The sequence below is a fragment of the Chenopodium album genome, chromosome 4 (genome assembly GCF_948465745.1).
Source record: "Chenopodium album chromosome 4, dcCheAlbu1.1, whole genome shotgun sequence".
NCBI classification, from domain to species: Eukaryota; Viridiplantae; Streptophyta; class Magnoliopsida; order Caryophyllales; family Amaranthaceae; genus Chenopodium; species Chenopodium album.
Genome location: NC_137837.1, coordinates 44,152,649 through 44,174,780, shown reverse-complemented (window position 1 = coordinate 44,174,780; position 22,132 = coordinate 44,152,649). Strand labels below are relative to the sequence as shown.

Genomic DNA, 22,132 nt, shown 5'->3' with positions numbered 1-22,132 from the left:
TGCTCCCCAAGTTGGCTCTTTACTCACATTTTCCTAAATATTATCCTACCCCTTTACCTTTGCCCCATTACAAGCTTATAAAGTCCTTTTGATCGGCATGTTTGTTTTGTGATTGAGTAAACGTTATTTCTTGCTATCGTCAAGTTACCTTTTATTGCATCAAATACTCATATACTACAAGGTGTGCGGTGACGACTAGCTTGATTGGGAAATCGTTTGTGGCCAAGTTTGGTTTCAATTGTGGATCGTGATGTAGAGTGGTTCTATTTGTATCCGAGCTAGATTTTGGTCTTAATAACTTTGGTTTGATTGTTTGCTCGAGAGTTAGGTCGGTCTTATTCTGGTTCCCTGGAAGTCCTATTTGTCTTGTTTCTCCGTCTTGAGTCTAGTGTTGCTTGGGGACAAGCAACAGTTTAGCTTGGGAGAATTTGATGAATCACATTTATATAGGATTAATAGGCACATTTATGCTAAGTTTATAGTATCTTTTAGGTATTTTGTTGCTTTTTAGGTCGTAAATACATAAATTGTTTATTTTGTACTCTATAACGCTCCGTTTGTGTTTTTCTTAATGTTTCAGGTGATTTGATAGACATTTGGACGCTTTCGTAGTGTTTGGAGTTGAATAGGACAATGAAAGGATGAAAAGTCGATGAATCGAGGTTGTTCAATGAAGGATATATATTTGTGCAATATTATTTTGAGATTTATATGCATCAGAAATGAATATAATATCCACAAGGGTTGCTATGCATCTTTCGGAAATGAATTTGAGCTAGAAACGAAGTAAAATGATGTTTTACAAAGTGGCAAAACTGACCTTTGCTCACTCTTTTGATCATAACTTGAGTTATACAAATTGGATTGAAGTGATTCAAGTTGCGTTGGAAACTAGACTTGAAGAGCTTTCTAAAAGTAGGTCACACGCCTATATACAACGTATAAATCAGAAGTTACAAGCCTGTGAAGTTGACACAATGCCCAGTAGCCCCGAGCGAGAGCTCGCAAGGTAGCTCGCATAGGCCTCGAGCAATAGCAGCCCCGAGCGAGAGCTCACTCGACTAGGGAGCTATAGCTCCAGTTTACCCACGAAAGCAGCAAGGAAGGGGCATCGTTGCACGTCTTTTTCTTGGCCCTCGATTCCATCGAGCATCTTCGTGCCACGTCATCTTCTATCGTCCAATCGTTTGACAACTTGTGTAATTTATATTTTACTTTTCTTTAATTATTTTTAGATTAGTTTTAGGATAATATAAATACTCCAAGGGATATTATTTTTCCCTTATGCCTTTTTATACTTTTTATTTTACGTTCGTTTTAGCTTTCTCTTTAGCCCTAGTTTTTCATGGACAACTCCATGGATTCCTCCATGGATTTGTCCTTGAATTTGTTACTTTAATTTATAGAGGTAATATTATTTCTTTAATTTTGATTATGCTTAATAGTTTTAGTTTTAATTATTTATTTCATGCTAGAGTAGTTTATTTCTAGGGTTTGGGAATCCATGTTTATACTATGAATCGTGATTGTTATTTTTAATATTTTGATTATTGATTTCTCTAATTGATAGTGTTTTCTTATTAATCTTGCAACCTGATTAATTGTTTGATTAATTATTGTTAATAAGAGTTTGAATCGAGTTTGATTAATTCTTGTTAATAAGAGTTTGATTAATTCTTGTTAATAAGAGTTTGATCAATTGTTTGATTAAATCTTATTATTTTATTATTTTATTATTTTTATTATTTTTATTATTTTCTTTTTTCTTTTTTTTCTTCTTTTTTATTTTTCTTTTCGCCTTCCTTTTTTCGAGTTTTGGTTATTTTTTCGAGGGGGGTAAGTCGGGAACCCTTTCCCTCCCTCGAATTTTTTTTTACTAATAAAAATATCAATAATGTACACATGGAAACAAAAAAAATAATAATGATGACATATATACAAATGTGTCATATGTACAACAAAGCAAAAAATATATTTCCTAAAAATAACAATATGTGTACAAGAGGAATTAGGGTGCTCGGTGACTACTAGACGGTTGCTGCATATCCTGCAAAATCCAAAACGAAGATTAATACATAAATGTAATAACTTTGTTTAAAAGAAAAGAAATAAAACTTACCGCGATCATCCGATGATCACGGCATGATAAAGTCACGAGGGCTCTCCGATAAGTAGCTCGGAAAGCACGTAAAGTCCTCACCATGCCGTTCACGGTTTCCCGCGGAACCTGTTCCAAAAATACAAGGACAGTTAGTAAACAAATGTATATGAAAAATAAATAGAAATGTTTAAGTACATGTACACAAAAGACATACCGACTTAACCGTCTCAGGTACAAACGGTATCCCCTCATCATCCTCCGCTGCTGGAAGGATCTCACGAATTACCGATTCGACAGCATCGATATATGTGATCTCCGCTGTAGGAGGCACCCAACCACCTAGCTCGACCCGCTAAAATATATATGACAAAAAAACGATAAAAGAGTCAAAATTCCGAAAAATAAATAGAAACAAGGAAAAGAGAGAGTTAGAGTACTAACCAGAACAAAAGCCGGAAAAGGAGTCAGCCTAGATGCTATAAAAACCAGATAAGAAACCGCCGACAGCACTAGCTGCTCCGCTGGATAACCAAGGATTGCCTGAGCACGATCCTCGGTAGACAGCAAGTCCAGATGTAACATCTGAATCGGGGATCCATAGGAACCAAAGGCTCCTCGAACGAAAGCTTCCGGACAACACGCTCACCTAAAAACCAAGCATCTGTCCTCTGAAGCACCGAGAGTCCCGGATAGAGGGCCCGAAAACGGCAACGAACCATGCCAGACCGGATAGCCTCAGGGACTCCGACGATCAAACTCCAAGGACGGAGATCGATCTATAATACACAACCACATGAAAAATCGTCAGAAGATAAATAAAATCAAAGAATACACATGTAGTTGGAATACTCACCGACGCACGAGTCGCCGAAAGGATCCTCTGGCGAAAGTCGTCGGCGGAAGTGGCTCGTCTCTTCTTAATCGCGACCAATCGATGGACGATAGGAAAACGAGCAGCCCCAAGCACCCTGGGGGCTAAGAAAGGCAGGTACGAGTATCCCCAAGCCTTAAACCGAGACAAGATAAGCCTAAAGGAAAAGGCAAAAGTAATAACCAAAAGAAGCTTAAAACACGTACCTCGAGGATACGACCATGCCACGTAAGGGAGATACGAGGCACCTCAGTAGCTGCCGCGGAATCCATCACCCGGGTCGCCTTGCCCATAGCTGTAAGCATACGGGCATACGACACCTCTGCCCAACTCAGGTCACCTACTTGCCCCAAATCGTTGAGGCAAATGAGTAACCCAATGGAGAAGCGCTCTCCTCGATCACTCAAGATGGTGACGGAAAGAACGTGAGCAATGTATATCCGAGCCAGCTGCTCAGGTGTACACTGTCGATCAAGCTCGTCAGCCGAAAACTCATCGGCAAGAACCGAGTACGGACAAGACTACGCGTACACATGAAGGGCCGACGCAAGACGGTCCCCCACAAGGTCGCACAGTTTCTCGTCTAACCCCTTAACGAACTCTATGACTACGGGCTCGCCTCCGAAAGGAAAACCCGTAATCATAGAGAAATCGAAAGGGGTAACCATCATCTCTCCCCATAGAAAGAGGAAAGTGTTGGTGGAATCCCACCAAAACTCCAGCAATCCACGGAGGAAAGCTGACGATGCAGGCTGACTCGATAAATCCCAAAGAGCTGCCAGCTGGGAGTAAAACCCAGAACGTGCTACAATGTCCTTTGCCACCTAAGGCAAACTCTCAAAACGGGCTCGTAGAACACCAGAGCCGTATAAACGCATGCTAGGCTCACTCTAAATAAAAGAATAAAAATAAAAAAAATGTTTATGGTTTAAAAAGGAGAAACAAAGGAAAAGGGAAAGAAACAAAGGCGCAAAAAAACTCACAATGCCGCGCCACCCTCTGATCGAAACATGATGGTATGGGTTCCACTTAAGGACCCTAGGGTCCTAGTTGGGATGAGCCTCCCAAACCACATCCTCCTGGCAACGTCGATCGGCCCTGACGCGTCGCTCTCGAACCTCCTCTCGAGGACGGGTCACCCTCTTCCGAGGGCGAACTACCTCGTCCAGACCACCGAGAATCTCCTCAGCATCGACAAATGGAGGCGAGTCCATGTTATGATGGACAAAGTTTCTTTAATTAGTTTACTTTATTTTCTAAACTAAACTAATATACGTATTCTAGACCCATTTCGGCAGCATAACGGCTGCCGATAGGGCAAAACATGAAAATCGAATGCCACCCATACTTGGGGGCTACGATACCTGCAGTTAAACTCAGTAAATGGGGGCTTCTAACACCCACAAAAGCCATCCTATACAAGTTTCAACTAAGTATTCAAGGGATTGTATTCCAAAATCTCAAAGAATTAACTACTTCTAGATGAATAACAGTAATATAAAAACAATTATCGTCTACCAAACAATCTTGAAGTTCGAATGTGGCAAAAATAGGCTAAGTATACACTTTGCGCCAATTTTTCGGATTCAAAATTTTCAAAATATTAATTATGGATGCAAAACTAGTTCCAATACTACAATTTCTGCATAATTAACAAGTATAACCAAAATGGGCAAACAAAATAACAGAAAATCAAACCAAATTCGAGTAGAATTGCAAAAAGCACTTGAACAAAGAAATGCTCATACAAGGCTCAATACTTAACCATTTTTCATGAAATTTGTTGCAAAACACTCCTTAAACATAGTATAACAACATGGAACAAACAATTTCAAGAATAATGAACCAAATCAAGAACCCCCAAATTCGAAATTTAGGGTTCAACGGTTCAAAAATCGTCTCAATTAAGCCTAAATCAAACGAAAAACAATAAAAAAAACTTACATTATTGGATTACGACAAATATAAATTAAGGAAAAATATTTTCTACCTTTTGCTTCGAAAATCGCAAGAAACCGAGCTCTTTAGAGAAAGAAAGGGGCAAAAATGGATGAAGGAAGGAGAGAGAAGGTGAAATGAAAATTCGTGTTTTACGATTATCTTTTTGCTGAACTGAGTGTTGCGCGCAACTAAATCAGTTGCGCGTGACATACCAGCGCAACTTAGAATGATGTGCGCGCCTGGCAAGCGCGACCCACTGAGTTGCGCGCGGATACCGGTCACTAAAATGACCGAAATCTTGATTTTGATTCGTTTGATCATTTTTCAACAGTTTTTGCTCGTTATTAGACGTAATGGCGCGCAAATTATCAAAATCCTTTTAAATTGCTTTGCATATTGTAGTTTGTTTTCTTTTTTGTTAGTTTCTTGCATCATTCTTGCATGCACACCGTGCTTTGTGCCTTCCCCAAGCATACGTTTTGAACGATTTTCGTAAGAGTTCCTTAAGACGTTCTGTGATGATGCTTTACGTAAAAGTACCCATAGACAGGTTTGTCATTTTACTGTACTGACGTTACAAATGTCCAGTTTTCTTCTTTTTTCACGTCCGAAGCAAAAAGGAAGGCGTTTTCATGCAGAGTAAAAATGTAAATGGCGTATCGTACGACGCAAAATTGTACGGCGTAGGTGTTGCGTAAAATTACACTTCAGCCCAAGCTTTGCGAGATCTACCTCTCGGGACTAAAAGGTAGAGAATTACTGTAGGCGTTAGCTCACAAGTCGACAGGCGCGCCAAACCATCAGGAACAGGCACTTCTTGAATGGGAGCAAATATGGTAGTTAGTGCGCTTACTAACTTATCGGACAGTTAGGGTGTCGATATCATCCCCTGTATAAAGAAGCGACGAGACAATGTCGCGCCTATGTAGTCACGTGCCCCTAGTCCTGAGACACGTGTACTCATCTTGTGGACAAAACTGCTGAGAGAGTTGTTGACTTTCTTCCCTCTCACTGAATTTAGATATATGCCTCCAGTCCTAAGACATGTATTTCTATCTTGTGGACATCCGGCTCTAATACCGGACCTAGCTCGAAAACCGGACCATTTCGGCTCTAATACCGAAAACCCCTTTTTCATATTTTACTTTGTTAAAGTCAGGTTAAAGTTTCAATGACATATCGAGGGACTTTAGACCAATTATGACACGATTGAGAGGAAATCTTCCCCTTTTATCCTTTTAAAATCGATCTCTTCTCATGACTTGACATCACCTAGAACACCTTTACTTGTAAAAGCGTTCTACAATTGCAAAGGATCAATCTAGATTCTTTAGCGCATTAAGGCTAGGAAAAACTTTTTCTAGCCTTAATAGCTACTTGTTTCAAACACTTAGCAAACTAAGGATTGTTTTGACATCCTTAAACATTACTGAAAGATTCTCTATCCTTAGAGAACTTCGTAGAATGAGTCTCGGATTTATTTCATTGACTACTTTGATCATCGTCTATTCTAGACTCGGTCAAAGTGGGGGCTAATTGTAGACATCTACTTTTGGCTTCCTGTCCCGACAGGAAGTGCAATGGCGATAAATAAAACCATCTTCGTGTTGGATCAAAGTGAAAAATACTTATGGATAACTAGTTAAGCCACAAAACACAAAGACAGGCCCAAATTAAAGATAAAAGCCAAAACAAAGGTCCAATTAACTAAACCTAATCTTAATTAGGCTTAAGCCCGTGTTTAAAATCTAATAATGACGGATTTAGGAGCGCCTAGGTTAAATCTTAGTGTTGCCGCAGAAAAAGCCGAGCGCATCTCAAACAGTCGCGCAGGGCTGCCTCGCGCAACTAATTCAGTTGTGCGCGACACCCAACGCAACCTCCAGAGTTGCGTTGCAGAAGATTCAGAATTATACGAAAAGTATAAAATCGAATCTTACCATAAAGCCGCGCACAAGACAATTAGTTGTTGACAGGGTAAAGTCGTATCCCCTAATCAAAAATAATTACCTAAATCACTAGCTAAGGTAGATAGGGAAGTAGGGTCGATCTCCACAGGGAAACAAGTCTTTTTACTCCTAATTAATTATTATAATCTAAATTATTTGAGTAACCAATATTTATAATTAAGTATGAGACTAAACTACAAAGAATAAGAGTAGGGAGAAAACAATATATAAAGGGATCTAGGATATAGGTTCACCAATAAATAATACTCCAGGGTAAAACATAGTAATCAATCATTGACATTGCATAAATAACATGATTAACAGGCTCTCGCAATTTATTTATCAACATAGATCTAACAGGCTCTCGCAATTTACTAGATCTAAGTCCTCATTGAAAATAGCCTTTAATATCAAATTAACATCTGCTCAATTCATCAATTTAATATTGCTATACTTTTACAAGCCGCAATTGTAAAACATTAAAACAATCCAATAAGAAATTATCATGCAATACCAATAATCAATAATAGTCAATCATCAATGCATCAATTAACCAGATTGTAAAGGGCTCATGCTACTTATTACAATCACACAATTAATTTACCGGTATTAAATTTCATCTCTCGAATCTTGACTTAACCATTTATAAATTAACTTGCCTATTGAAACTAGACCTAAACATCAATTCTCATCTCTCGATTCTTGAATCAATATTGTCAAACTCATGCATAAAAGATAGGCCTAATCTAGTCACAGAGCATTTAATCAATCAATAGGAAATTAATCTAGCATTGATAATGAACAACAATAATTTACCCCTTCATATTATTTATTAGATCCCCATGAACCCTAGAAATTAGACTACTCACACATAATTAAATATAAACTAAACAAAGCAAATAAATAAATCATGATCAAAGGAATAAAATAAAAAACTAAGATTAAGGGAAGAGAAATCGTCACTGAAATAAATCTGGAATTAATGGAAGAATTAAGAACAAAAGTTTAGAGAGAGATTAAGAGAGAGAAAACTAAGTAGAGAGAGAAAGTCTAAGAGAGAGGAGATAAGAGAAGAAGAAGAAGAAGAAGATGAAGAGATGATCTAAAAACGTATTACGAAGGAGTATTTATACTCCGTACAAAAATCCTAAACTAAAACAAATTAAAACGACGCTAATCGTCCCCTAAAAATACACGCGCCCGATCGGGCGAGGCACCGCCCGATCGGGCGCACCTTTTTATCTCTAATAACAATCTCGCGCCCGGCCGGGCGCGTCACCGGGCGCTTCTCCCGCCCGGCCGGGCACGCCTCCAGGCGCCAGCCTTTTTGGCCGGGCGGATCATTTGGGCCACTATTTGGACTTTGATTGGGCTCCAATTCTTCGGGCCAATCTGGGTTTCCTCTTTGGGTCTTGAATACTCGGTCCAAATGCCCCGGTATCACCTATACCGAGCCCTTAATCACCGGTTCGATGGCTCTAACCGGCCATGGGCTATAAACTCTGGTCGTGCTTCTCCAATGTTCGTGATTGCTCCAAAATATCTCGGGAAAATACTCCAAAAGCATAAATCCCTACAAAAGTCAACCAAATCTACGAAAACACTAGAAAACACCAATTAGTAATAAAAGTGGCTCTAAAGAGCCAAAAACACTACTAATTATGACCAAGGGACGGGGGTAAAATACTATATAAAATAGACACATCAGTTGTGCTGCCCATAGCAGCGTAACCTAATCACTTGCGCAGGGATGCCGCGCGCAACTCATCCTGTTGCGCGCGACACCTGCTGCGGCAGAATGTTCAAAACCCTAAACCTAATTATTCCCTATAAATAAGAGCTTAAACCGAGGCTTAAACAGATAGAAAATAACCTAAAAACTCTGGCGAAATACTTGTGAACTTGTACAACCTAGCCCCTCTTGTCCTAAACACTCACCCTTTTGATATTTTGTTACTACGGTGGAGGTTCCCCAACAAGAAGGAGTCCATAAGTGTTCTAAACGGAGATTTAGCAAAAAGAAGTGGTAAATTCCTGAGCACTTAGTTAAATCACATTTATTTTCTTGTTTAAAAGAACCTTAATTAATTAATTAGTGTTGTTTGATCACCTTTAAAATAATTAATTAATCAATTCCATATAGTATCTTGCGTTAAAAAAGATTAGAATTGAATTAAAAAATTGTTGGTTGATCACTTAAGCCAAGGCAAATATTGTTTATTTTCTTGTCCTTTTCACGAATTTGATTAAATAAGAATAACGACATTAAGATGTAATTCCTACGTGAATTAACATGTGTAAATAAAATCAACTAACATGGTTTTACGTATCACGTTGCATATATTTTTTGGTGATGGAATTGTAAAAAAGGAAGAGCTAGTAGAGGCCGCACTAGGGCTAGGATAACGATTCCCCTCAAAAAGGAACGTTATTTTAGTACCCTCGCTCCCGAACTCATTTCTGGTTTATAGACCAATTTGGGCATGGGTAAACTTATGATTCGTGCTAATTATTCCATGAAATTCGCATGGAAGAAAGACATGAACGAGGTTTATGAGTTTTTCCTAAAACTCATTGGCGACTCCCTACTTGTTTCTTATAAAAAAGTGTTATGATAGAATCAATTCTAATTCAAGGTCCCCCAAACAGTCAGGAATTCAAATCCTACTACACCCTAACATGTGTAAATTCCTAGGCTTTTTTAAGTGGCCATGGACATTTAAGGAGAGTACCCCTTACGATGGGATCACCCTCCTTACAATCTCCAGCCTCTATTTGCTCCATTCTTAACCTTGAACAGAAATTTAGGTGATCTACAACACTATTCCCTATATTCTGTTCTCCTCTAGCTTTAGTAGCCATGTAATTGACTGTCCATTGTAGTTAAACCTAAAGATTTCATTGTTTTGATTGCTTCAGCTTTTTCCTTTGTCATTTTTCTTCCAGTACAATGCAAGTAATGCCACTGTGACCTTGTTAGTTCGTGGCTATGTTGTATTACATGTGACACCACCTCAACCTCTCCTTCTTTATTAAGTTTTTCTCTTATGCTTGCCTTACGATCAGACCGTGTGATGGCTACTTGCCTTTGCTTTCTTACTTTCACATTTACATTCTCTTCATAAATCATTTAAACCAATTTTGTTTTCTTGTCACTTGATTTTTTTTTTCCTTCATCAGAACACACATAATATTTTTCACTCTCTATCTTTGTCTTTATGATGTATCTAGTTGTATGTTTTTTTAAATGAAAACCCGAGTATAGCTGCATGCTTTTCATATAATTCCAAGATTTCTCCAAAAGTTTGTCTTACCTCACCAACACATGATCCTCTAAGATCTAAACCAGAAGCATCAATTGGATTTACATCTGTGATTTAATATTGTCATATCGTATAAGCAGTGGCAGCATATAATCATGTTTAAAGAAATACTATGTGTTTATATGGGTCACTGTTATGCATAAAAAGGGTTACTTTTATGCATAAAAAGGATTACGTTTATGCATAAAAAGGGTTACGTTTATGAATAATAAGGATCACTTTTATGCATAATATAGGTCACTTTTATGTATAAAAAGGATTACGTTTTCTCATAATAAGGGTCACCTTTATGCATTATAATTACAAGGTTGATTGTACTTTTTATAACAATAAGGTAACATGTGAGTTTACAAAAGGGTAACATTTGTGTATACAAAGGATCGTTCACAAAAAAAGAGTAATCAAATTCAGCACATTAACTTCAAAATTTAGTTTCATTCCAAGGTTGATTGTATCGAAATTACCTTCACTTTGATTTGATTTGGATGTTTGTGATGAATTTGAATCAATTGACTTACGAGGAACCACTTGATTTAATTCTGCATTGTCCTGATTCGTGTTTATACTTTCTCTATCCTCGTTCAAATCAATTGCTTCTTTGTGTTTATCATCAATTCGAGTAGTTTTGATGTTATCTTCTACCAAATTCTTTGTTTCATCTTCTATTATTGTGCGGTTTAGGTCGAAATCACCTAATAATGGTGTTTGAATTTGTCTATGTTGTTGTAGAAAATCGTGGATCAAATTAATGCAATTTGATGAATTAAAGTTTGCTAATAAATCCTCCATTGATGATCGAATCGATCGAATCCCTAAGGTAATCAATTTTTCTCTCTCCTCCATTGTTGTGTTTTTTTTTTTTTTTTTTTTCTGCATTTCTCTCTCCGCCATTTTTCTCACTTTTCGCGTGTTTATGATTTTTTATTTTTAAAAAAAAAACGCACGTGTCATGGCGCCGTTTTACCATAAATTATTGTAAACTGGTTTGATGCAAAATTTTTTTGTTGGTGATTAGTGGAAAGGACTCGAGGGAGTGACACTATAGAGTACATCACAGAGACACACGTCAGTGCAAGCCCTTTAAATACAATTTCCGTATCTCCGAATCTTTCGATTCTCCTGAAAGTCCATTAATATATTAACGACAGTTACTCTGCCTCTTTGGCAGTTGGCTATATCCCCTCAGCTACCATTACCATTACAACCCCTTAAAATTCAATTCATTCATTCAATTTTAATCAAATTACTTTCTCAAAAATTGTACACATCGAAGCCGTGATCTCAGCAGCTTTTATCTTCCACCTTTCTCTTTTCACCAAAAAGCAATACGCTCTCATAAACTCACCAACACACCCCAAAAACACACACATACAGAGCTCAACAAAGAGAGAAATGAAGGAAAACAATGATGGGTATGTTAGAGCTGATCAAATAGATCTGAAAAGCTTAGATGAGCAGCTTCAGAGACATCTCAATAAAGCATTGACATTAGAAAGGAAAAGAAAAGAAGAAGAAGACGAACTTCAAGAACAAAGAGAAAGAGGTAGAAGCAGTAACAGTAGAGCAGAGTGGGAAATTGACCCTTCTAAACTTCTTATTAAGTCTGTCATTGCTCGCGGTACTTTTGGTACAGTTCATCGCGGTGTTTATGATGGTCAAGATGTTGCAGGTTTTGTTATTGCTTAAATAATTCAATTTTTTTTAAGTCAGGCATTTTATCATTCAGTTGGTGTGCAATCTCTTATTTTTAGCTTGCTATGGTTGATTTTAGTGTTTAATTGTGTTTTTTGGTTGTAATTTTTTCTGGTATTTTGTAAAAAGTTATATTTTGTTTAGAATTGTCTTGTATTTTTTAGTTTAATGTTGTTATTGATGGTGGAGGTGGGGTGCCATTGGCGTTGGTTACAATTGTGAATGAACAGTTAGCTGACTTTTTTTTTTTGGAAGGAACTTTTAGTTGGGATTATCCGTGATTCACGAGATTAGGAGTCACGTGGTTCATAAAGCAATTGAAACTTTTTTGGGGGAAAAATGTTTAACTTCAGTTCTTTTTGTCACAAGATTCATGTGATGTGAGATGAGTTGCCTGTCTGCCTGGTAGTAACTGTTTCTAGTTCTTGCTTTAGTTTCTGTAGGAAAAAAAAAAAAACATTTTGTGATAAAGCAATACTACCTCCGGTCCACTTTAGTTGCAACTTTGGGGAGGTTTGCGGAGGCCGAGGCAAAATTTCCTAAACAAGTTTATTGAAAGATAAGGGTATACAATTAAGTATTAATCAAGTAATAAAAAAAAAAAAAATCCAACCCAATTTTAAAAAAGAAACCCACCACCACCAACCCAGCCACGACCACCAACCCAGCCACGGCCAACCCAGCCACAACCACCAAACCACCGACCCCACAAACCCAACGACCCCCAACCCACCGATTCCACCAGCCCACCGCTTCCACCAGCCACCACCACCAAACCACCGACCCCCGGCAACCCACCGACCCCAGAAACCCAACGACCCCCGAACCACCGACACCGAAACCACCAACACCGAAACCCACCGATTTGAAACCCACCAACCCCAACCCACCGATTGGAAACCCCAACCAACACCGCCGACACAACCAACCCCGAAACCACCAACCGCGAAACAACCAACACCGAAACGACCACATACTATCCCCCCCAACCGCCGAAACAACCAACACAGAAACCCACAAATCTGGAAAAATAATAAGAATGGTTGAAGGAGGAGAGAAAAAAAATGGGGATGAGGAAGAAGATGTAGAAATTTGATGAACAATGGTGATGAGGAGGAAGATGAAAGAGGATGAAGGTGGCTGGAATTGGTTTTGGTGGCTAAGGGGTTGATTTTGGTGAAAATAGATAACTTAATTAATGTTAGGGTTTAAGCTAATTAGATAAAATCAGTTTTGTAATTAGGGTGTTTTAAAAAAAAAAAGTAAGGGTAAAATGGTAATTTTACCACTAAAAAGTTACTAAAAAAGGAAAGAAATGGGAAAGTTGCAAGTAAAGTGGACCGGCTCAGAAAGGAAATAGTTGCAAGTAAAGTGGACCGGAGGTAGTAGTAAAAAAGGATTATTACTTATTAGGCCTGAATTTACGGAACTGTTCACGAATTAGTTCGGAACATTAAATCAATGGAGTTCAATTCGCCCATTATAGGACTTTATTACTAGAATTGCCTCTGTCCGAGAAGCAATTTCTTCAAAATTGTCTCAATGTGTAATTCAACTCAAAATTATAAAAATGAGCTTTAAATTATGACTAATGAATGTCTTAAACGAATATGAGACAGGTGATGTTATTTCTCCTTCTTTTTTTTGTTCTCTAGGTGTGGTGTGTCCATAAAACTAAATCTTGGTTTAAATTATCTTGCTCAGTTAAACTTCTTGATTGGGGAGAAGAGGGCCATCGGTCAGAGTTAGAGCTTTCGCAGTTAAGATCAGCTTTTGCTCAAGAAGTTGCAGTATGGCACAAACTGGAACACCCAAATGTGACTAAGGTATCTATGGGGAAATGGTTTTGGCACACCAAAAATTGATTTTGGCACACCTTCATATGAGAGGAGTTTTGAAAACTGTGCTCTCACAATGGGTGTGCCAAAATCAATTTTTGGTGTGCCAAAATCACCTCCCCTATCTGTGTGCATCTCTTCCTCATCTGTGTTAAGTAAAAGAAGATTTTACTATCATAAAGTTATCCGATATGAACATTAAAATATTTCTGAAAGGATTTCTGCCATAAGTGAAATAAAGTGGTGCTGTATTTCATGAGCTTACCCTTGCAATAACAAAGAGGTTCCAATTGACCTTTATTTGAATAAGCAGCGGCTATCTGCAAAGTTGTTCTTAACAAAGGAAAATACTTTAATAAAAAATGTTGGCTTTCGAAAGTGCTTATTTAATTTTGTCCATTATAATCCAAAATTCAAGCGCCAGACTGCCAAAGAACAGTCAATCACGAAATAATTTGTTCTTTATAAGAGGTATACTCTAGTTTACAGCTAGCTAGAGGCCTGAATGTTGGTTCTATGGTATGACCCTTCAATGATTGTTTGATGGACATCTACCAGCTAGTATAACTGCAGATAAGGTAGTTTATTTTCCTTAGTTTTTCATTAGACTTAGCCCGTTTCTAAGTCAGAACCCGTCCGTATAAAATCTCCATAGAGCAAGAAAGAGGAAGTAAATCAGTAACACCCTGTATTTTCCGTGGAACTTTATGTTTTCCCTTGATTTTACATTTTGATTGCTTAATCTTAATAAAGCATAAATCTTTTCACCTTTTATAACGACGTCAGTATTTACCTTGCAGTTTATAGGAGCTACAATGGGTTCATCTGACTTGACTATCCAAACTGAAAACGGTCATATTGGCATGCCAAGGAATGTGTGTTGTGTTGTCGTTGAGTATCTTCCTGGAGGTGCGTTGAAAAATTTCCTCATAAAGAACAGGAGAAGGAAGCTGGCTTTCAAAGTAGTAGTCCAGTTATCACTTGATCTTGCACGAGGGTTAGTCCCTTAATCTTCATCTACATTCACCCTTTGTAATAATCCTATTATGTTTGGGCTCCTTCCATTTTTTCTGCTCAAGTACTTAATTGTAGGTTAACTCTTTAATGGTCTTATAGTTACCTACCAGCATACAAAATAGATCTCTCATTTATTTGACAATAAATGAGGACCTTACAAATAGTACACGATTGCAAAAGCAATTAATCAACCTGTTGGTTGTCATGCATGCACAATTTACCATGGTCTTAAACCATTTCCCTTTCCACTACTGAAGATGCATAACAAATTGATGAGCATTTTAGCTGACAATAACTGTTCCTGGTGTGACAGCCATAGATATTATTCATGTTCTTTTTTTTTTCCCCAAAACAGGCTCCTTCTATTGTGTCCTGCAGCTATCTTGATCATTTCTCTTTTCTTATTTATGTTTCTGATGAAAGCATGTGTAGATAGTTGCTATCCTTTAGTAAGAGAGCACATTAATTTTAGTACGGCAAAAATAAAAATGTGATAAATTTGCACCATCAAATCAAGTCTTGTAATTATTGCTTCAATCTTTTTTCATAGGTTGAGCTATCTCCATACTATGAAAATTGTCCACAGAGATGTCAAGACTGAAAACATGCTTTTGGATAAGCAACGAAATCTTAAAATAGCAGACTTTGGAGTTGCTCGGGTTGAAGCTTCAAATCCTCATGACATGACTGGAGAAACAGGAACCCTTGGCTATATGGCTCCTGAGGTAGGTATTTTCTTGTGTTGTAAGAGCTTCCTTCAGATGCAAGCTCCCTTGTTAATTTGGTCTTCTTTAAACTTGCCATGGTATTTGCTCCTATGGAACTTAGATAACTTCAGGGTTTACTAGTTGGTTATTGTTAAACAATTGTCATTGCCACCGTCCTTATCATTGCCTCCAGCCATGATAAATTCTCACAAAAAAAAATTACACGCACAGAATTTGTGAAGAATAAACTCGCACACTCACAATCAATTGTTCGTGAGTAATGTATATCACGCACAATTGAAAAAAAATTTGGATCAAAACCTAAGCTCTTGATACCATGTTAAACAATTGTGTTTAATTTGTTCTTTGTAAATTCACATTGACAATAATACGGCCGCTACAATATATATAGCTAGGTATACTTGGAGGGCAAGGCCAAGATACCTAAATTAAATACAATAGGATATATGCACAATATTCACAATTATCCTATTTCCTAAAATATATCCCAATAGTTATTGACTCCTGTATAAATTCCAATGTCTTGTTGCATAGCTTCGTCATCTTACAGGAAAAACTTGTTTTATCATGCCTGTTCTTTATGTTGTCTTCCATCCAACTCACAGTCATAGACAGTATTCTTCTGCTGTTCCTTTTCAGATAATGTGCGTTGATCTATAGTTGTTTTTCTAAAACTTCAATGCAATCAATCATTTGGGCAATGATTTACTAACATTGCGCAGCTCTGTTGTTCATGTTGATCTAACCTGAACAAAATTACATAAAAGATGTACAGTTGCTGAATTAATTGGCTTTTCTTTAATTCCTTTCATGTTAGGCCTGACAACAACGTCGTAGAATTCCTTGTATACCAATCTTCATTTGTTTTGGGGGGTTAATAATGCAGGTTCTCAATGGTCATGCATATAATAGGAAATGTGACGTGTATAGCTTTGGCATATGCTTATGGGAGATTTACTGCTGTGAGATGCCATATCCTGATCTTAGTTTCTCTGAAGTGACATCAGCTGTTGTCCGACAGGTAAAATACTAAAATTTAGTTTCTGGCAGCCTATTGCTGTAGGATGTCATCTTCCCGAATTGGAACCTGAACCATTTGCCTTTCTTTATAATCTGAACTTCCAGAATCTGAGGCCAGAGATACCGAGATGCTGCCCCAGCTCTCTAGCCCATGTAATGAAGCGATGCTGGGATGCAAATCCAGACAAGAGACCAGAGATGGATGAGGTGGTGACGATGCTAGAGGCTATTGATACTACCAAAGGCGGTGGTATGATCCCTATTGACCAACAGCAGGGATGTTTATGCTTCCGCAGTAACCGAGGACCTTAAACTAGGCGCTTGTTTTAGATAATGCATTTGTATTGTAGCTATCTTTAAGGGACTGGTTGGAGATCATATGACATCCTGACTTGAAAACCAAGAAAAACCCCCTTAGACATCTCTGTTAGATTAGTAGCTAGTGTAAAGGTAGTTTTTCGTCCAGTCTGCCAGTTCTGGTTGTGTACAAGCATCTTTTCTGTAAGATGAAAAATTACACGATAAATAAATGTGGTCTCGTTGTGTAGATAATAGATCATTATAAAAGATTGGAATCTTAGTTTAATTTTGATATTTCTGTTTGAATTTGTAAATCATCTACTGTATTGTTCAATCAATTCGAATTGATCACTGTTAGGAATATAAGAAAATAAATTATTGTGATATATTTTCCATCTTATGATATTATACTTGGGAAAATTTGCAAATTGTAGCCATTTAAAGTTCGTATTTTGCGAATTGCAGCCCAAAAGTTCGTATAAATTGTAAATTGCAGCCCGATTCAATTTTTTCATTGGTTTACATGTTGAAAACTCTTTGGTTAAGGTTTTAGGGGTCATTTTAGTCTTTTGGGGCCCGAATTGAGCTCGGAATTAGCAAAAAAATAACGTAAGTGTCTCATATTTACAGTTTCCCACAAATCGATACACTTTTGTTACGCAAAACGAGATACTTGCGTTATTTTTTTGCTAATTCCGAGCTCAATTTGGATCCCTAAGAGCTAAAATGGCCCCTAAAACCTTAATCGAAGATTTTTCAACTTGTAAACCGATGAAAAAGTTGAATCGGACTGCAATTTACAATTTATATGAACTTTTGGGCTGCAATTTGCAAAAAAAAAAAATTAAATGGCTGCAATTTGCAAAATACGAACTTTAAATGGCTGCAATTTGCAAATTTTCCTTATATTTAGGATAATAATATATTTTAGTGATATTCTAAGGTAGATTTATGGAAGTTTATATGATAGAGTTTAGATTGTATAGGTTATCTTTTGTAGGGTATAAATATTAGTCAATATTATCAATACAATTCAAGCTATTCCCTCATAAATAATTTATTAGATCTTAGGGTTGTTCATAAAAATTTTCTCCCTGCCGGTGGGTTAGTAATTAAACCCACCGGTGCGATATGATGAATCTTAGCAAAAATTACAAATTAATTTCCTAATTATTTCCAATGTGTAGAGGGTTTAAGTTTAATGATTTGATGTTTTTATATCATGAATTGATTAGTGGATCATGCGTAGGTATTTAATCCTCGTATATGAAGATAGGAGTCAATGTGGTATCTGTTTTGGGTAAAATTACGCTATCCATGTGGACCAATTAGAGAGGGCCACGTGTCAATCCCAGGCAAGTCAAAGTGGACCAATCGCCATTTGGCACGTGTCACCCTTAGATATCTCTTGAAATGGGTTCCTTCAAGGGACCAATCTCCAAGAAGCACCAAAAAATGGCGTTGCCCACCAAGTCTAGGTCAAATGACCTAGATAGGGGCACACCCTCCAATGACCTTATAAATAGGGAGATATTCCCTAAATTTTGGGACACACTCAATCATTTATTACATCCATATTATCTCACATCAGAGAAATCTCCTGATCTCGGAATCCGAGAAGATATCACTTTTACCTTTTTCCGCACTTTTTACTTGCTCCAACACGTTCTAACTTGATCGTCAGAGGCGAAGCTCCAACCACCCGAAGTCTCCGTTGTTTTTGCAAGTACAACTCGAGTCGGACCAGTCTTTCTGTTGTAACTCTCCTGAGGGACAAAAAACACCCGAAACATTTGGCGCCATCTGTGGGGAGAGTACCTCAAGGATGGTTAAGAGTTTGTACCACCTCCTGACCAGCCGGAGGTCTTTACCGACCAAGAGGATGATGATCCTCAGGTCGAAACATACATAGCCAAGGATAGCTCTCTGATTACCAAGCGCATCCGTCCCAGAGACACTCTGGAACAAGGTGCAAGCCAGGCGTATACAAGCTGACCCCCTAGTCAGCCGGAAGGGGAAACCCATACTGCAGGTGGATCCGCCCCTGTCACCCGGGACGAACTCATGAAATTCATGACTAGTTTAAAGGGTAAAATCAAGGATTTGATCACCAAGAGCAAGGCTGGCCCAAGCAAGGGTCAATCGACAAGAAAGACTTCTTCAGGGAGGAGAAAGCCAATCAGGGACAGGCAGCCAACTCCTCATCCAAAGGACAAGGCGGCCGGGACCTTTGATTGGTCTAGGATTCTTCTTCCCCAGAAGAATACAACAACCGCTCGCCGGAATGAACAGCCGGGGGGTAATAACAAATCTATTTCTGACGCTCGGGAAATCATCACCCGCAGGAGAGGTCAACAGTCGTCTGAGTCAGCCTCTACCTCGAGCTTTCCAAACAACTTAAGAAATACATCCGCAGGGAATAATCAATCACTGCATGAGAGCCATACAGGTGGTAATACCGTCCACTCTGGCCCTCAGATGATCGGGAACGCACCGTATGTACCCCAATGGTCTACAGCCAGTATTCCCCTCACTTCATGCAGCCGACCCTCTTTGGGGGCCAGGCGACATTCAATATCCAACCTTTGGACTGGCAACTCCGTCTGCTCAAACTTGGTGAACAAACTTCTACGTTCATCAAGGAGATAACCGAGGTCGCACAACCGGCCAAGGTTAAGAATGTGTTGGTAGGTGCTTATGATGGCACTACCAACCCGGAGGACCACATCATGGCCTACTCCAACCTCATGCACATGCAGGGGCAGGAGGACGCTATGTGGTGCCGGTGCTTCCCGGCTACATTGAAGGGCATTGCCCAACAATGGTTTGGCAACCTGCCAGTCGGGTGCATCGACAGCTTCAGGAAGCTTGCCTTCCTGTTTGCCTCCAACTTCTCGATGAATATCCCTGCCAAAAAGACTTGTCTCGACTTGAGCACCATCCGGCAGGGAGATAGAGAAGGGCTCCGCTCCTATGTCAGGCGGTTCAACCTGGTGACAATTCAAATCCAGGGGCTGTCTGACGAGATAGCCTATACAGAATTCTTCAAGGGTCTGAAGGACGGGTCGACCTTTAAGTTCAACCTTGTCCGTAAAAGGGATTTCACCTTTTAAGAGGCGTTGATAGAGGCGGAGAGCTTTATTCAAGCTACGACCTCTGCCGTCCAGTCATCAGTCGGACTCAAAGAAGTCCGAAAAACAAAAGGAGAGTCGGTCTCTTCAGCCGGCTCAGAAAGCAGAAGAGAGCAAGAAGAAAAAAGATATTTGGGCGGTTAAGGAACCTGACCAGCCATCCAAAAAGAAAAAGAAAGAATTGAAACCGTATGTTTCGCAGTATAAATTCAATAAAGACTGCTACACCATCTTTATAGAGGTGAAGGACCGGCTGACCATAGAGAAGCCGAATCCTATGAAGAGTTCCGTCCAGTCGCGGAAAAAGAATAAATTCCGCCACTTCCATCAGGAGGTGGCCATGACACCAACGACTGCTATAGTCTCAAGCAGACGTTGGACCGTCTGTCATACAAGGGCTTGCTGAAGTCCTATGTCTTGAAGTCCAAAGCGGCTTCTAAGACGAATCCGGGGCAGTCATAAAAAACTATCCAGCCTACTAGTAGTTCGGATACTGATAAGGATCCGGTCTACACCATAGCAGCCGGATTCGCAAGCGGTGGCCCGACCATCCGGTGCACCAAGGATCATCTGAAGAGGATGATCCATTCAGTTGATGATAGACAGTCGTCCTCAACTGGGACATTCCCAGACGTCCTCATCATTGAGAAGGATCGGGGCAAGGTTCGCCAATCGCATGACGACCCACTCGTCATTGAATGCAAGGTCGCCAACCAGCTGGTTGGCCGAATCCTCATAGACACGGGTAGCTCTTCTGATCTCATCAGCTACAAGTGTCTATCCCGGCTTAATTACAAGCGGGACGGTCTGCGCGACGTCTCCCACCCATTAGTTGGATTTGGAGGAGGAATCGTGCACCTAGTCTAGCAAATTGACATTCCCATCCGGCTGGGGGAGAAGGGAGAAGGGAGACACATGGTCGTCCGATTCCCGGTGGTTAAGGAGTAGACCGCCTACAACATCATTCTTGGCCGACCCACTCTGAACGAGTGTAAGGCCGTCATTATCCCAGCTCTCATGCTTCTCAAGTATGAAAGGGATGATGGCACAGTTGGCTCCCTCAACGGGGATAAGAAGACGGCAAGAGAGTGTTATTTCTCAGACGCCAAGCCGACTGCTTCTGCAGCCGGGCAGCTGAAGGAGAAAATAGATCTTGACGATGTCAAGGACCCTGATTCACCCCCTCCAGCAGCTGCAAAGAAAAGAAAAATTAAAAAGCTAGTGGAGGTGAAGAAGGAGAAGAAATAACAATCACTGACTAGGGAACGGTCAGATGATCTCTGTCCCCATCCAGCTTGTCACATTGATATCCCTCTAGACGACAACCGTCCAGAGCGGACGGTTAAGGTCGGGACAGCTACCTTTGAAAGGCTTGGTGCAGATCTGCACCTTCTGTTGAAATAATTCAAAGATATCTTTGCCTTTGAAGTGGAAGAGATGTCAGACATCAGTTCGGATCTTGCTATCCACAAACTCGCTGTGGATCCTAAAAAGAAGCCCATCCGGCAAAATAAAAGAAACCACAGCAAGGAGAGAAGTCAAGCGGCAGCTGCCAAAGTAAAAAAGTCGTTGGACGCTGGGTTCATTGGCCATGTAACTTTCCCGACTGGGTTGCGAATGTTGTGCTGGTAAAGAAGCCGAATGGTACCTGGCATATGTGTGTTGACTACACAGACCTCAATAAGGCATGTCCAAAGAACAGTTATCCGCTCCCAAAGATCGACAGTCTGGTCGACTCTACAGCCGGTCATGCCTTGATGAGTTTTATGGAAGCCTACTCCGGCTTCTATCAGATACCCCTATGGAAAAAAGATCAAGAGAAGACGGCCTTCGTCACTGATCAGGGGTTATTCTGCTGTACTATGATGCAGTTTGGCTTGAAGAATGCGCCGGCTACTTTCCAACGGATGATTAATAAAATCTTCATTAATCAGATTGGGAGGAATGTAGAGGCGTATATTGATGACATGATAGTCAAATCCAAGATACAGATGGATCATCTTGCTGATCTCCGAAAAACCTTCACCACACTCAAGCGTCATAAGGTCATGTTAAATCCCAAAAAGTGTGTTTTTGGTGTTGAGTATGGGAAGTTTCTCAGATTCCTGATTGATCAAAGGGGGATAGAGGCTAACCCCGAGAAGATACAGGCGGTAATTGACATGAAGTCACCCCATATTGGCAAGGAAGTTCAAAGATTAACTGGTTGTCTGGCGGCATT

The 22,132-nt window shown here is 39.5% G+C and overlaps 1 protein-coding gene across 1 annotated transcript; it reads left to right on the top strand.

The window, feature by feature from the left end:
- The first annotated feature begins 11,310 nt into the window (after window positions 1-11,310).
- Window positions 11,311-17,072, top strand: LOC145626961 (serine/threonine-protein kinase 52-like). Its single transcript, XM_081679395.1, has 6 exons — window positions 11,311-11,854; window positions 13,582-13,703; window positions 14,516-14,712; window positions 15,283-15,457; window positions 16,347-16,481; window positions 16,586-17,072. Exons 1-6 carry the CDS (start codon window positions 11,578-11,580, stop codon window positions 16,790-16,792), a joined length of 1,113 nt encoding a protein of 370 aa, XP_081535521.1. The 5' UTR covers window positions 11,311-11,577; the 3' UTR covers window positions 16,793-17,072.
- Window positions 17,073-22,132: the final 5,060 nt, after the last annotated feature.

Coding starts and splice junctions, on each gene's coding strand:
- LOC145626961 (XM_081679395.1), top strand. CDS start 11,578: ATGAAGGAAAACAATGATGGGTATGTTAGAGCTGATCAAATAGATCTG. Junction 11,855..13,581: donor TGATGGTCAAGATGTTGCAG/GTTTTGTTATTG, acceptor TATCTTGCTCAG/TTAAACTTCTTGATTGGGGA. Junction 14,713..15,282: donor TCACTTGATCTTGCACGAGG/GTTAGTCCCTTA, acceptor CTTTTTTCATAG/GTTGAGCTATCTCCATACTA.